Source organism: Pseudorca crassidens, chromosome 6 (assembly GCF_039906515.1).
Source record: "Pseudorca crassidens isolate mPseCra1 chromosome 6, mPseCra1.hap1, whole genome shotgun sequence".
Taxonomy (NCBI): Eukaryota; Metazoa; Chordata; class Mammalia; order Artiodactyla; family Delphinidae; genus Pseudorca; species Pseudorca crassidens.
Window position 1 is genome coordinate 21,331,798 of NC_090301.1, and position 15,829 is coordinate 21,347,626.

At 37.4% G+C, this 15,829-nt stretch overlaps 1 protein-coding gene across 1 annotated transcript in view; it reads right to left on the reverse strand.

Annotated features, from left to right (window-relative positions):
* XRCC5 (X-ray repair cross complementing 5) overlaps positions 1–15,829 on the reverse strand; it is a 98,120-nt gene that overhangs the window by 75,297 nt on the left and 6,994 nt on the right. The window contains exons 3-9 of the mRNA XM_067740669.1: positions 14,776–14,959; positions 13,829–13,877; positions 13,256–13,378; positions 10,269–10,460; positions 7,350–7,464; positions 5,846–5,984; positions 2,879–2,991 (exon numbers count right to left, since the gene is read on the reverse strand). Coding sequence (XP_067596770.1) covers positions 2,879–2,991; positions 5,846–5,984; positions 7,350–7,464; positions 10,269–10,460; positions 13,256–13,378; positions 13,829–13,877; positions 14,776–14,959 — 915 coding nt within the window. The remainder of the gene's footprint in view (positions 1–2,878; positions 2,992–5,845; positions 5,985–7,349; positions 7,465–10,268; positions 10,461–13,255; positions 13,379–13,828; positions 13,878–14,775; positions 14,960–15,829) is intronic.

Genomic DNA, 15,829 nt, shown 5'->3' on the forward strand with positions numbered 1-15,829 from the left:
GTCAAGACTTACAGGATGGGTAGGAACTAAGATGAAAGTCTGGGCACAAGTGTCCTCAGCAGAGATGATAGTGTGATTAAGTCTGGAGTGACATAAACACATAGGGCATTTGGGGAACTGCTTTTGGAGTAGCGCAGTGCCACAGTGCAAGGGGGAAAGCTGAAAAGTTAGATGAGTGAGATTAGCGAAGATCAGATCATGAAGTCTCTTATGAGAAAAGTTAAGTGGTTTGGACTTCATCCTAAGAGCAATGACAAGGCATTGATGAACTGCAAAGAGACTAGAGTACCATGTGTCCTTTAAATTACTCACCTAGCACAGTATCAGAGGAGTCAAAGACTAGAAGATGAATACTAAGAGTTCCTAATATTATAACCACCTGCTTCTATCAACCAAGATCAACTTCTCTTTGATCTATGTCATCTTGAGCCTGGAGCATATTTATAAGAATGTGCCGTAAGAGAGGCAATGCTTCTCAAATATTTTTTCTGCCTTCCCACCTCTAAGCTGAGAAATTGTGAGCACTTTCACAGTAACAGCAGCTCAGGAAAACTGAGTCCCAAAGGTGTGGGGGTGAGGCCCATATAAGCCAAATACCTCCATCTTCCCTTCCATTCCCCATCTGAAAACCATTATTTGAAAAAATATGGGAATAATCTTATATTTTTGGTTTGCTACATCCATATAGATTTATTTGCCCTCCTATTAGAATCTGTAATAGTTCTTGACTGATTCAAGAACAGTTAATGATACCTTTTCCTAAGGCACCTAAATGACTTCTCAAAGGACAGCCAGACATTTGGGGAAATTCTGGCTAAATTCTTATCCATCCTATAATTAGATACCCAGAACACTGACAACATGGAAGAAGGCAAATTGAAAGGACTCCAGAAAGTTTAAAAGAGAAGAGTAATTCATAATTCATAAAAAAAAATTCCAAACCAAGAAAAACCTATTTTATATTATGAAACGTTTCACACTAATTCAATCCAGAAATATTAGTGTCCCTCAGATTAAGGGAATCTGGAAAACTATGTGATCTTATTAATTTAAAGCTAATTACTAGTTTATTAAAAGGTACATACTTATACTTTACCTTAGTTGATATGGAAAAACCTTGTTCTTAAGATGACGTGTATGCATTTGTTAACATAATACACAAAAGCACGTATGTAAAAACTAGACTATTCAAAAGTGAGCCTGTCTATCTGGTGGGCAGATTATAGCTGATTAATGGCATAGCTCTGGAGTCAGAGAGATCTGGTTCAAAACCCATCTCTACCACCTTCTAGCTGGGGACCTTGGGCCAATTACCTAACAGCGCTGAACCTCAATATCCTAGTGTATAAAATACATATCACGGCACCTACCTGAGAGGACTGTAACAAGAATTAAATGGGAATTTATATAAAGTGGTTAGTATATTGATTATAATATTATAATCACTCAATAAATGGTAGCTATTATGACTATCTTTATTGTACCTGTCTGATATTACACTTAAGACAAAAATAATTTAGAGCTTAAAAACAACAGAAAGTTGGTTTAGAAAACACTTCATGACTTAAAAGTTAATTTTAAGTCAATAAAAATCTTTTAAAATGGAAAACGTACCTTTTCAGCTCACTTTTTCTTGCTTTGCCATCTAACTAAATAGGTCCCCACACCTACCATGACACAGATGATTTCAGTTTTTTGAGTCCTAAATTACAGTTATAGGAGTTTTGGATAGATCTTTTCTGCCTATCTGGAATTAGGCAGACCCAGTTCCCAATAAGCCAGTTTCTACAAATAGGTCTGAATGGAGGTTCTGTTTCACTGAAAAGACTCATAAGCACCAACATTAAGAACCATAAATTTTAAGTTTATATACCTCCCAAAGTGAATAATTTTAAAGAAAAGCACATTTAGTGTAATTTGTTAGAGAACTGTTAGAGATATGCAACTTCCAAAAGGTATTTATTCTCACCATTAACTGTATCGACTTTAAGTAAATACTCTCAATTTTTGATTTATGAGTCTTAAAACTGTATCTAACAGTTTGAGCATATGATGGAAAACATTCTCCCCACCTCACTGAATTATTCTAACACTGAATTATACAGGGACTGCATGCTGGAGCAACATGAAGAAATTTAATTCTGGTATATTGGGTTATATTTATTTTTATTTTAATTCTCACTTGAGTTCTTCTAGAACCAACAAAAATCTCTTCATCCCTATAGAGCCTGAAAAGATGCACTTTCTACTTATTCCTTCTGTTTGGTTGCCTACCTCAAGAACATTTCATCTAATACTGCTGGGAACCTTTAATGACCCTTTCTTGGATAGTATATGGTATCCACAGCCTTCAATAAGTTACTGCATTTTCCACTGTGTCTCTTTTGTACATCTGTATTGCCGTCTAAAAAACATATGACTAATGAACAAGTTTTGCATCCTAGACCTCTTTGTTGGGCGTTGAGAAGAAGGGTGACTAGCATAAATCAATGATATTCTAAGAGATCTACGGTCATTCAAAACCCAACTAGACCCTGACTCCTGTAAAACACTCCAGTATATGTAACAGTTAGAGAAAGCAATACAATAGCAAAGAACTAGATGCTGGTTCTTTAACGCTACTATGAGCTATGACCGACACCAAAGTTAAGAAGTGACTTTTCACTGAATCTATTCTGATTTATGCCGACTTCTCTACCTCTTGATTTTTAACCTTCAAAAATCAAGGATAGCAGCACGCCAGACTACATTTTAGAAAAACTAAAAGTGAAAAAAACATATTATAAATAACAGGCCCAATCCAAAGCACACCATCTCAAATAATGAGAAAAAAGCTCATCTGTTTTGTTTACAATTAGTAGGCAAATACGTGCTTTACCTGAGAAGATCTACAAAATCCCAAAACAGAGAAGCACTTCCCCTCCGATTTATATTTCATTTGTTCCTCATCCACTTTAGAGAAAGGAATGATATCACTCCCATAACGGAACCCTGAAGAACAAGAGAAGAGCATCTGTTAAGCATATGGGGCCTCATTTTCTACAAGCTGAAATTGGCCCTATACATACATTAACGATACATGTACACTCCGGATCAAGCCTCCATATACTGTTTGCCGGAATCAAATTTCTGCCCCTTGTGATCACTGCAGAAAAAGAAGCGGCAGATCCACAAACATATACGACACAGAGACAATTAAAATCTAATTACATTTTTTTAAGTAGCATATTCTGCAATCTAGTTACCTTGATGATTATCCATCCTAGAAGGAAGAATGTAGCAAATGCAATGTCCTAGTTATCCTCCAAAGATAAACCATGGTTGACTAAAGTACAATCATGACTTGTAAACATAATAACAAGAACACATTTATTTAGAAACCTGGAGACCCACAGAGAAATGTGCCCATAGGATTTTCAGAACAAAATGTTCTCAAAAATGGATCCTGGAGATACACAAATGCCTAACGGAAGAAGCCAAAATTTTTCTATTTAGAAACATTCAATTGACAAGCTGGATATTTTTCTGCATTTAAATTTATTTTATTTCTGGGATTGGATTGTCTATTTTTTTTTTCTTTTTGATTACTTAGGTTATTACAGATATAGGCTCTTGGCTCCTTAAAAAAACTCCAACCCTGTTCCAGGGCCTCTCTGCTCTATGGAAGGTCATGCCCTTTCACTATATAGCCTTATATGTTTAATGGGGAGAAAGATCATCAAAATCCAAGGATTATGACCTTGCATAGTTGAAAAGGAAAAGCATATGCATCTTTACTCCAAGAAACAAAGAAACTTGTGTGTTTAGGGGCAGATTCTATGATCCAGTGTTTATTAGTTCCCTCACTCTGCAAATGCCATGTATTTAATTAAAAAGAAACACATTTCTATTTTCATATATGTCTTTTAATAAAAGCTGGTGATATAAACAAAAATTTCAACAAGAAGTTAAGAGGGAAATGTATGGCACATGATTAAGAGTGGTATCTAAACCCAATGTTTTTTCAGACATCTTACTTGAATCGTTTAAGAGTAACCTAAACCTTCTAATTAAAACTGTCTTATGTTTTCTGGCTCATCTTTTACAGGGCAAATCAATAACTGTAACTTTTGTACATGGCAAAGAGTAGAGAACAGACTACAAATACGACCATAGTCCTTGGCTCACAGAAACTAGTCCCTCTATCTAAAAAAGAGAACTCTACATATTAGGGGATAGAAAGTGCAAGACAGGCAAAGGAAGTATGTGGGTAACTGCAAAAAGGTAAGAGAGAAAAGCTGCACATCTATGCTCTTCAAACTGAAACAATGTTTAACTCTTCCCTCTCCCTTGCTCCACCAATATGTTTGCTTTCTGTCTAAGACAACCAGAGCTGCTTTCTTTGCTTGCAACCGAAAGAATTGGTACCATCTCTAGTCCCTTCTCCTTCCAATCCATCCTATACCCAGATGTCCTATTAATCTTTCTAAAACACAGCCCCCATGACACTCTGCTCCTCAAAATTATAAACAGCTCCATGTCGCTTTCAAAATCAAGCATAAACTCTTCAGCGTACCATTCAAAGCCCTTCTTAATTCAGAATAGCATGTAGAAACAGACTCCTGCAGCCCTGGGCTCAAATTCTGCTACTTGTTAACTATGAGATTTTGCAAATGTTAACGAACGTCTTTCAATCTCAATTCTCTTATCTGTAAAATGGAAACAAGAGTGCCTACTTCACTGGTTGTTGTGAAGATTAAAAGAGAAAATGCAGATTGTCTTTTAGATACTATCCTGAGTACGAATCTGCATATGCCCAATACACCTTACCCAACTACTTGGTATCACTGAGAAGGCCCTCTGCTTTCCTGGTCTTATGCCCTTAATCACGCTATTCTTCCTACTATGAGCCAGTCATTATATGAGGATTAAATGACGAGCAAGTAATGGAGCCATGATTCTATCCAAGGTCTGACTCCAAAATTTCTGTTCTTAACCACACTATACTATTGAGTTGAATTAAGGAATTAGTAGAGATTGTGGGTTGTTTATTACATTCTAATCCATCAGAAGAAAGAAAGGGGTCATGACCACCACTACCTTTAATCACTCTCCCACCCGCCAAGACCCCTGCAAAACATATAAATATGCAAATACTGCAACGCAGTGCCACAGATGAAAGGAATTTTTTTTAAGGCTTCCAAATTAAAATTATACTGAGTAGCACATAGTCTGGTGATAAATTTATATAAAGACTCTGGTTTCTATCTTAACCATCATTTGGTATCTTATCATTTTAGCTCTTGAACACTCAGACACCCTCAGCTAGCTTCTAAGCCCTCTGGATAGAGACGCTATCTAAATACACTACACAGAGCCAGTGGGTACAAATATATGAAGTACAACTCTAAAGATCCTAGTGAACATAAAGCAATATAACAAACACAAATAATTTTTCTTATCCCCTAAATTACCTTAAGGGAGCTGAACAGGCAGGATATAAGACCTGAAATTGGCACTCAGAAAAATGATCACTATGGAAGTCAAAGGTAAACAAAAAATTTGCTTCGGCCATGTTAATATAAGCCTTTTCCTAGCTAGTGAGTTTCAAACTTTAAAACAAAGCCAAGTATTAAGTCCTGTCACTTGAGACATTTAAAACCCAGAGACTGAATGCCCGAGTATACTCCTGCCTCGGAACCATCCTGCCTGAGACCCAACAGATGACCTAAAGGATCCAGCATCTCATGATCCCCTCATATAGTTGTGTCTCTAGACAAATAATAATACAAAACCTAGCCTGCCTCCTATCATCTTGAAGAAAATTTTCTAGGCAAAAGTGAAACTCTCACTGGCATAATAATACCTTGAATAGTATCCTCTTTTGGAACTTCAGTTTCATCATCGTCATTCAAGCAATAAACTGTTTCTCTTTGTATATCTTCTTTTTTTTGAGTTCTTGCATCCACAACTGTCCAACACTTTTTAACTCTCTCTTGTAGAATCTGATTTCCAAAAGAAAAATAAAGGGAAAACAAGGAAAGCTATGATTCAGATGGACAAAAGATGAAAACCTAATATACTCTCTGCTTTACAGAAAAAAATCCAAAACAATGACTCCAGCTACATTGGTTTGTTGTCTCTTGCCTACTGTGGAAATTTTAGTTTATTTTATAATTCTTTCTACATTTTATTTTCCCCCAAGGGTAATCCACAGATAAATATGAATATTTGTATACATTCAAACACTTTCTATACAAAACCCTCAGACTGTCTAACAAAAGAGAGCCCTACATTTTGTTACCACAGTTTCCCAACACACAAGAAAGGGGAAAGCAGTCTATCAGTACTCAGAAATCAATAAGGAAATATGAAAAAGTAACTAGGAAAAAAAAGGAAAGAGACTATATTCTCATTCCCAGGGACACTATTCTAGGCCTTGAAGTACCTCCATGGTTTTCATGCATGTAGGGTGTTTTGGAATTAAGTCCTTGAATATTAAAAAAAACACCTGAATATATAAAACAACATGTTTTTGTATATGTTGTACATTTTATATATTTAAATGTTTTTATATATTTATTTTGTGCATTTAAAGAAAAAAGACAAGGAAGGTCATGCGGAGGCATGGATCCAAGACTCATACTCAAACTGGAATTTCATCAAATAATTACCAAAAGCAACTCATTTTTGAAAATATACTATTACGTACAAATGTACATATGTTACAAAAGGCCATTTCACAGTAACAAGTCAACATCTTTTGATATTTCTTAGATGCTGTTACTACCAGATCATTAACAACTAAATTAGGTGTGACTGAGTTTTCAAAACCCTGAACTGAACTCTGGTGTGTATCTGTATTTCTGCTATAATACCACAATGATACAACTTAATGCATTTCATTTTCTTTCTTTAAAAAACAAAAAGAGAAAGACCTGAAACTCATGATTAACAATCAACTGTCAATGGAGAGAAAGAGAAAAAGGAGGGAATCAACCCCTATTATAGACCATTTGGTTTTTTTTCCTTTTTTTTTTAAAGTAGTTGCGGTGCGCGGGCTTAGTTGCCCTGTGGCGTGTGGGATCCTTGTTCCCTGACCAGCGATCGAACCTGTGTCCCCCGCATTGGAAGGCAGATTCTTAACCACTGGACCACCAGGGAAGTCCCTATTATAGACAATTCTTAAAGCTTCCTCTGTTAGCATGCCTTTTACATAAAAGCTAAATAGAGATGAAATGAACAGGGAGAGCAGTTAGAGAAGCAGTAATTATGGTTTTGAATAACCCACACACGAATTGTCAGTTCCTTATATAAACATATTTGTCTGCCTGCTAACATTTCTTTAAAAATGTGTACCTACCACTTACCGATTTATAAGCCACAATCTTTATAGACAAATTGGAGCCAATGGTCAGTTGACAGGGCCAGGGCATGGAACGCCTCTCAATTTTCTTAAAGACACACAGCTGTCTCAGACTCTCACTTAATAAAGAAAAATGTATTATGAAAGCAGCAATTTTAAAAATGTTAACCTGTGCTGGATATTGCATTTAGTTGTCTAGAATGAGAAGTGAGATGCTATTGATCATACAGAGAGGAACAGCAGGGGATGGCAAGGAAAACTCGTGGCGACCATCAGTTGGGAGAGAGCCGGAATACAAATGAGTTGGCTTAGGAGGAAGGCGTTGAATTCCTTTACTGATAGGTGAAAAGGAACATCTTTACCTTCCCCCTATTCAATCTTTTCTTCAACTTGGCCAGTTGTTCTTAACATTTTTTTTTCAGGACCAAGGACACTGTGAGGATGTGATAAAAGCACATTCATAAATGTGTTTGCACACACCAGCTCCCGAAAACCATGGACCTGAGGATAAAAAGCCCTGCTCTAAGATATCAAAGGGTGGGCTCCATCCTGTATCGTCACTGTTCACAATCCTGCAATTCTTTAGCTCATTTCCATTCTCTTAAATAAAAGACATGGTAAGTATATGCACACAGTGGAGAGAATTAAATAATGACTCTCCACGGGATAAAGGAATTTAGCAGTCCACACTCAGTCTTAAAGCAGGTAACTCTAGGTTTCTCACTGCGTAGGGAAAGGGAATTGGGAAGTAGCAAACACAATGCAGAGGGCTACTTCATTTGAATACTAGTGAAGATCAGTTCTATTTTCATCTGGTTCCTAATCAAACACAACAGAGAAAATCATAGGAGATAGGTGGAATTTGTGGTATTCACTAAGGATTATCTGACATTATCCAGAGTTATGGACAAAGAGGCCTCAAGAGACTCCAATTTTCAGAAATAATCTACAATGAATAGTAGATATTCTACCTGATACCCTGCTCCAAAGCTTACGGTACACCTTGGCTTTGTATTCACTGAGGAATGAATGGGTCTGAAACCAGGTCTAACCTGTCTCATAGGACATTGCTAGTCTGATTATGAGTCACGTCTAAAACCATCAAGAGGTTTGGATTCTGTTCCAGGGGAAATTCTAAAGACCAGCCTCTTATATGTAACATCTGAGAACAACTGGATGAGTTCTGCAGATTTGAAGCTCCCCAATTACAAGTCAAGTTATCTTCCTCTAATGTCTTCTAGATGAGGATTAGTCTAGTCCAGGGCTGTCCTGTACAACTTTGTGCAATGAGGGAAGTATTCTATTTCTAACTATTCCTGTCCAATAGGCTACTGAGCTCTTTAACTCAGTGGCTACTATGACTGAGGGACTAAGTTTTAAATTTTATTTAATTTTAATAAATTTAAATAGCCACATGTGGATAATAGCCACATGGCTACTGTATCAGATGGCAAAGTTCTGATCCACACCTTCATGGCAGACCTAAAATCAAAGTAATTTCAAACGGCTAGGACAGCACATAGTAATTTCCCTCCTTGCTATGTTACAGGAAAAGAAACTTTTCTAGGTAATTTTATTGGTCTATAATTCTTCTTTACAATATCATGGTGAATATGTTAGCTTTAGACATGTATTCCCATGTTAGAGAAAGCCATATCCAAATTTGAAAGAAAAATAATTTAGGAACACATATTTGCATGTATTACAATTAGAACACATATTATGGCAAAGAAACATCACTTTACAGGATTCTTCATTGACTCCTTTGACAACCCCTTGGGAAATTACAGTTCAATTTCCAAAATTCCCATTTACCTGCAATTTTTCAATAGTATCTATGTTTAGAAAAGCAGGCTGATTGCTTATCAATTATAGCTCACCAGAAATATTTGAAAATTGTGATTGAGAATAAAAAGTAGAGCAGATACACACTATTGCTACTCAAAAAAATCCTAATTGTTTAACGTTTACTTCCACTGAACCTCTACTTCAATTAAGAACTTTTCTTAAAATGCTTGTATTTTGTGTGTTTATTAATAAACTGGAATTAATTCTTTAACATTAAGTAGCAGTATCCCTGAGGATTTGAAACTCCACAGCCATACAGTGTGGTATTCTATTGCCACTTTTACCAAATCAGGCCCTTCAAATACACACCGTTCTAGATGCTATGGACCCGTCTCAGGTTCTTTGATCAAAATATATATCCAATTCCAACCAAGAATAATACAGATAAAGGAGATCATCTCTCCCACAGTCTCTAATTGGATGGCCAAAAAAAGTAGCTTGACTAATCGTTATATGGTACTTCAGGGATTTCCCATTTCTTAAATCATTTTGCCTTTACAAAGCCCACATGGAATAAACAGGTTGTAAATTCTTAATATTTGGGGGTTTTGCTTTGTTTTGATTTGTTTTTGCCTGACCAAACTATGTTGAGACCAAAAGTTTTTTAAAAAAATCTGTATATTATAGTATACTGCCTCCTAAAACCTAAATCAGAAGATTAGAGGATATTAAGTATTATCTCAGACCTGACACCACATTTTATAATTAAGAATGTTTTTTAGGTGTATGACAAGGAAGGGCCCAAGAAATGTGCCCCAAGCTTGGCATAAAGAAGAAATCTACTACCTCATCTTTTATAATTTGACTTGTTAAATCGTTCGTTATATTTATGTATTTCCAAACTCTACCGACATAGTCTTGGAAATAAATAAGAAATCTTGCACCAACCATACAAACTTCAAAAAATGGGATTAGGGGCTGGTGCACCATTTCTTTAATAAAAATTGAAACACTAAAGTATAACTGCTAATTCAAAAGTGGCCCAGAAAAGGAAAAGCATTAGGGAGCCATCTGATCAGAAGAACAATTAATATGCTTACAACTGAAAGTTGTAAACAATGCTTTCATGTCTTACCTGAAGGAATAAATTTCCTCCAGCCCATCTTCACCTTCTAAAGACATCATCACCTTCTTCACCATCCGAATACCTTCTTTTTGCTGCTCACTGATTCCTTTTGGAGGAAAGGAGGACCCATGGTGGTCGGAGAGCAAGTTGCCATCTCCTCCGTCCCCAGTTCCATCTTCCTTGCCAACTGGGAAAGGCAAACTGTCAGGAAAAGACCAGCAGTACTTAAGAAGAAAAGCCCTGAAGCCAAATAATAAACGGGGTCCCAATTCTGTGACTGTCACTCACTCGCTATGAGAAAGTGGTCAGTGAGCCTCTCTGAGCTTTACATTTCTCAACCATCAAATGGCACTATCTACCTTGACCAATATTCTATCAGTTTCAAGTGACCAAAGTCTCTTTGGTTTGGCTTTTATGGGGGTAATTTATTGGCTTAACGTAACAAAATAATTGAAAGGGCAAGGCTGCACATGGCCTTAGCATGACTAGACCCAGAGTCTCAAACACCACAAGGATTCTGTGACCCTCTCACTCTCTATCTCCATATTTCATTTTCCTTTATGCTGGCCCCGCTCTTTCAGACTGGCTTCCTCCACATTGTTTCTGAACACTTTCAAGCTCATAATGCCCAACTCCACTACCAAAGAGGGACTGAGGGTTTAACCCTCTACTCTCCAATTCAAAAGACCAGGAATTAGTGGTAGCCTAGGAGCCAGATCTAGATGTCAGCTCTCATTCAAGCCATTAGGTTAAAAAGTAGGAAGGAACGCTTCCTAGAAAAAGGCTGGGTGACATTCTAGGCAGACAAAAATAAACAAACAAATGCCCATTAATGATCTCTCAAGATTATTATAAAGATTAATAAGAGAAAGTGTATAAAATACTTAAAACTCAAACAATGTCATCATCATTATTTCAGATAGAGAATTCCTATACAGAAACCAGTTAATTGCTAGAAATAAGTAAAACCAATTTTGTTCCTGTGTTTCACTCCAGTTGTTTGCCTGAAATGAGACTAAAACTAGAGTGGGGTTACCAGTCATGGGAATATTCAATAATCAATATACAAACTGAAAAGTAAACCAACCAAACACATTTTATGATAATATTCTACATGACACTTTATAAATGTTTTTATATAAACAATCTCATTTCATTCTTATGTGTTAGTTGGATAGAGATTTCTACCTCCATTTTCTGAAAAGAAATGGAAGCTACAGAAATGAAATAATTTGGCCAAAACCGTATAGCTAATAAAGCTAATAAGTGACGGAGCAAAGACTCAGTCATCTGACTGAAAGAGCAAGGTTCTTTCCACTGTAGCAGGTCACCCTAGTTTGTCCCTGGAAACCCAAACAGTTGAATTCAGCGATCTTTTCAGTTTACTCAAAATTACCTGCTGGTTACCCCATGTGGATTTTTAAGGTGATTCCTTTATCATTTCATTTGTTATCATCAAAACAGAGCTTCATGTTTCCATTTTTTCTATGTATTCTTAGCATGAGAGATGTGCATGTCCTGCATTACATGAAAAAGAGCTTCCAGCAAGCAGGGTACAGCACGTCAGGTTTGCACCACGCTGTTGCTGTTTCCAGAGCATCAACCAGGAAGAAGGGACGATTAACATGAAAATGAAGGGTCAGGAAGGTCCAGTCCAACTAGAACAATCCACCATACATGGGATACACCAAACAATAAGAGCAAAAACTCTACTTCGCATGCTAGAAGTTTGCAGCAAAGGAAGAAGGGTATTACCCAAGAAAAAAATACAACCAGTCAAATAACCAGCAAGTGGAAGAAAAGGCTATGTTCTGTTCAGCTTGCTTTACAGCATTGCTCATACAAAAAAAAGTAGCCCTTTCCAATGACATTGACAGAAGTGCAGTACGTGTCAAGGATGTAAAGGCATCTGAGATTATGAACAGGGAACAGAAACCGAGCTGGGCTTTTGAAGTGCTGAGAAAACCTCAACTCAATGAGAAAAGAAGAGTCACTTAAAAAGCACTTAATTTCTCTGAAGTACCATCTTACCAAGTATCAGCTTGATGGGTTATTCTGAACTATTTTTCTACAGTTCTACAGAAAGGAGTTGCCCCTCAGCAGTCTTAAGAGGTACGTACATGCAAGAGAGGTTCTTAATTCTCCACGGCAGGCATTCTAAAGAAGCTGCAGGCTCACCACTCAGAGCTGCAGGCTTCTTGGTATGGCTCTCAATCCGAAAAAGGAGTGTCCCTAATAATTCAACATTCTATACCTCCACTCTGCTTTTACCAAAAATAGGACAAGAAAAAACAGGTTTCAGATGCAGCAGGAAGGATTAATGTAGTGGAAAGAACTTTCTGTTAGGGCTATAAGATAAAGTAAGTGCCTGGAGGGGAAATTCAAGTTATTGGGGGAGGAGGGACTCTCTCCCTAACAAGTTGTGAAAAATATTTCCCTCCTAAGTTTGTACACCTCATCTGTAAATATGCACAGGCAAATTACATTTTATAAATGTGTGTGTATCCTTTAGATCTGAAAAAGAGTTAAAAATAAGCAGACGTGTTTAAAACCGTTCCCAAGTTGACATTCCTCTCTATCCTAAAAACATCTACTGTCTTTAAGACACAGTCCTCTAGGCTGTTTAAGAAAAGACACCACCAATCCGGTAATTGTTTGGGTAAAGTCTTCTATGCAGGCAGGAGATGAACTGAATGTCCTTAAAAGATTCCTCTAATGCCTCAATTCTTTGGGTCCAAGAACAGCACAAGCAAACATCTGCTACTGAGCTAAACTCCCAGGTTTCCCTGTGACTTTCATCCCTTTATCATCAAAACTCAGAAGAGTTCCTGGAACACAAGAGAGTAATCAATGAACGTTGGCTGAAGTCAGTGATCTGACAGATTCTGACTCAGAGCAGAGAGGACTCTTGAGAGCTGAGTGCTCTACGAAGGGGTCCTATCACTGCATTATAAGAGCACAAGATCTGTCTGCAAATATTATTCTTATGGACTTACAAAAACTGCAGGGAGATGCCAGATTTCTTCAAGTTATGAATTATAATACCCAGCTGATCTCTGCTGAATGGGCTGCTGAGGTCAGTGAACACTTCAATATGCCTCTTCTCAAACTTCTTTCCTCTAGAAGAGAGAGTTAGCATGTTAAGAAATCGTTCTCCTGAGTTATTTCCTAAACTTCAAATGTACTTGGTCACTAAGCAGAAAAAGGGTAAGGAATGAATCTAGCTCCAGCTAACAAAGGTGATTACATTCCAGAAGTCCGTGTGCTGCTGATGCTCAGCTAGGTTCCTATTAAACATATAACCAACCCAGTCATGACTCATGCTTTGAACATCTTAGGCAAAATTTCTGAGCATTATGGAAATAGTATGTCTCTGATTTCCTAACTTTAACTTCAGTTAAAGATGTGGTCACTACGATAAAAAAGGATCCCCTTCCAGCCTCCACAGAGGTACATACAAGCAACTCTCCTAGGTACTACAATTATAGCCTTGCAAGGGTTCATTTTCCAAATGGTCTGATTCCACACAGACAGGCTCATTTCCAGCTCTCTTCAGTTGAGATACTTACACAGTTTCTTGTTGAATCAAATCCATGCACACAATGAGGGCATCCAGGACTCAGCTAGTTAAGGGCAGAAGATAACACCAAACAGTCCCTTTATCCCAAGAACATGCCACTTTTTTCCAGTGAAATCTACAATGCTGGAAATTGTGGACACTGGGCTGACGGTGTGATGATTTAAAAGTACTTGCCCAAGTGCCCTTCTTCCAAGTCTATTTCACTAACATATATTCATATATGTTATAAATCAAAGTACACTTCCTGAAACATATAAACAGGAAAAATGAAATAAACCAAAAGGTAATCTGACATATTCTGCTCATTTAATGAAAAATTATGATGCCATCTTACAGTATCTAGAACCCATTTTCTGTGATTACAGTCCATTCTTACACATGAAGCGAACCATAATGTAGCATTTGTAAGTCACTCCCAGCACAGCAGCACCTCCCAGTGACCAGGGATGGCACCACTGTTTAGAAAAATAAGAGGAACCCCTTAAAACCAGGGCAGCTGTGGAAGGAACTGTTAGTCTCACAGTTTGGGTATCAGTCTGATTTTTGGCATACAATTATCCTCCATCCAGGAAGGCTAGGAGAATGCTAATGCTATACTCTTCTAAAAATAGCTTCTCTACGTCCAAACATTTCCAACCATCACCACCACCAAACCCTCTACACATAGTCAATACATATACCCTCTTCTGATACCTCCCAACCTCTCAATGTCACTAGTGCAGAGGAGCAAGTTACTGCAGGGCGTGGAGTCCAGGCACCCAACCCAACCTAGTTAATTTCACATTCAGTCCTAACACACATCACCTCCGTGTCCTCAGAGCCAAAAACATCCACATACTCAGAGCTAGGACTCTTAGAAAACCTCACCAAACTAGATTACAATTCCGCAGATTAAAGGAAATTTCTTAAGAGTCTTCTCTGGTTCAAAAAGGATACAGTCAGCTTGTTGAGAACCTGGTTGGATTTTGCTTTCAATGTCCTCCAGCAAGTCAAAATCTGGTAGCATCAGGTGTCTGTGCACTGTGATGTTCTGATACTGGCCCTCACCAGCAAGAGCGTTCTCAGTGCCATCTGTACCAAAAAGGACTAACGCAATTTCATCCTTGCTCTCAGCAAACACCTAGAGAAGCAGGTTAGAAGGTTGAAATCATACAATATCACCTGGAAACCATTAGATATCTAACCTTCAGGGAGCAAGACAACCATACCTCCCTATGGCAGGTCCCTGGGGCCACCGTCAACAACAGAATATTGGGCTAACTGGTCCGTGGGACTGATAAGCAATGATAATTCCTAGGTTCTAAGCAGACTTTTTCATTGACTACAGTTCCCATCCTTTCAGCACAATTTGTGGTGGAGGAATGGGAGGGCAGTAGCTACTCTTGATTAGTTTCTTTGATTTGCTTCCACCCAAATCAGACTCTAATTCCCAGTGAAAACTAATTATGTATCATTTGAAACGATTTTAGTCTGTCTTTCTGGAATGACTATACAAAGTTTAAATTTTACAGAGATTAAAAATAAATTGCTGATTCATATTCTATATCCCAGCAATTTCACTTACAGGTATATATACTGCAGAGAAGTTCCTGCACATGTACACAAAGAGACAAGAGACAAGAAAGTTCCAGTTCACTTCAGCACTGTTTATAACAGGGCAAATCTGAAAACTAACTATCCATCAACTGAAGAATGCAAAAGCACACTGAAAAATATTTATACAATGGAATATTACACTCTAGTAAAAAAAAAAAAGAATGAATAAATTTGTTCAGTGTTTACCAACATGAATAAATCTCAAAAACAAAAGACTGAGAAAAATAAGTTGTGGAATTATATGTACTGAATAATACTATTACATACACTTTTGAGAGCTTCATACAATACTAAATACTATTTATAGATACACTGAGATCCAAGGTATAAAGTATGTGCAGTAATAACTATGAAAATTCTGAGGAAAGGAGGGGAAGAAGAGGAAAGAAAAGGG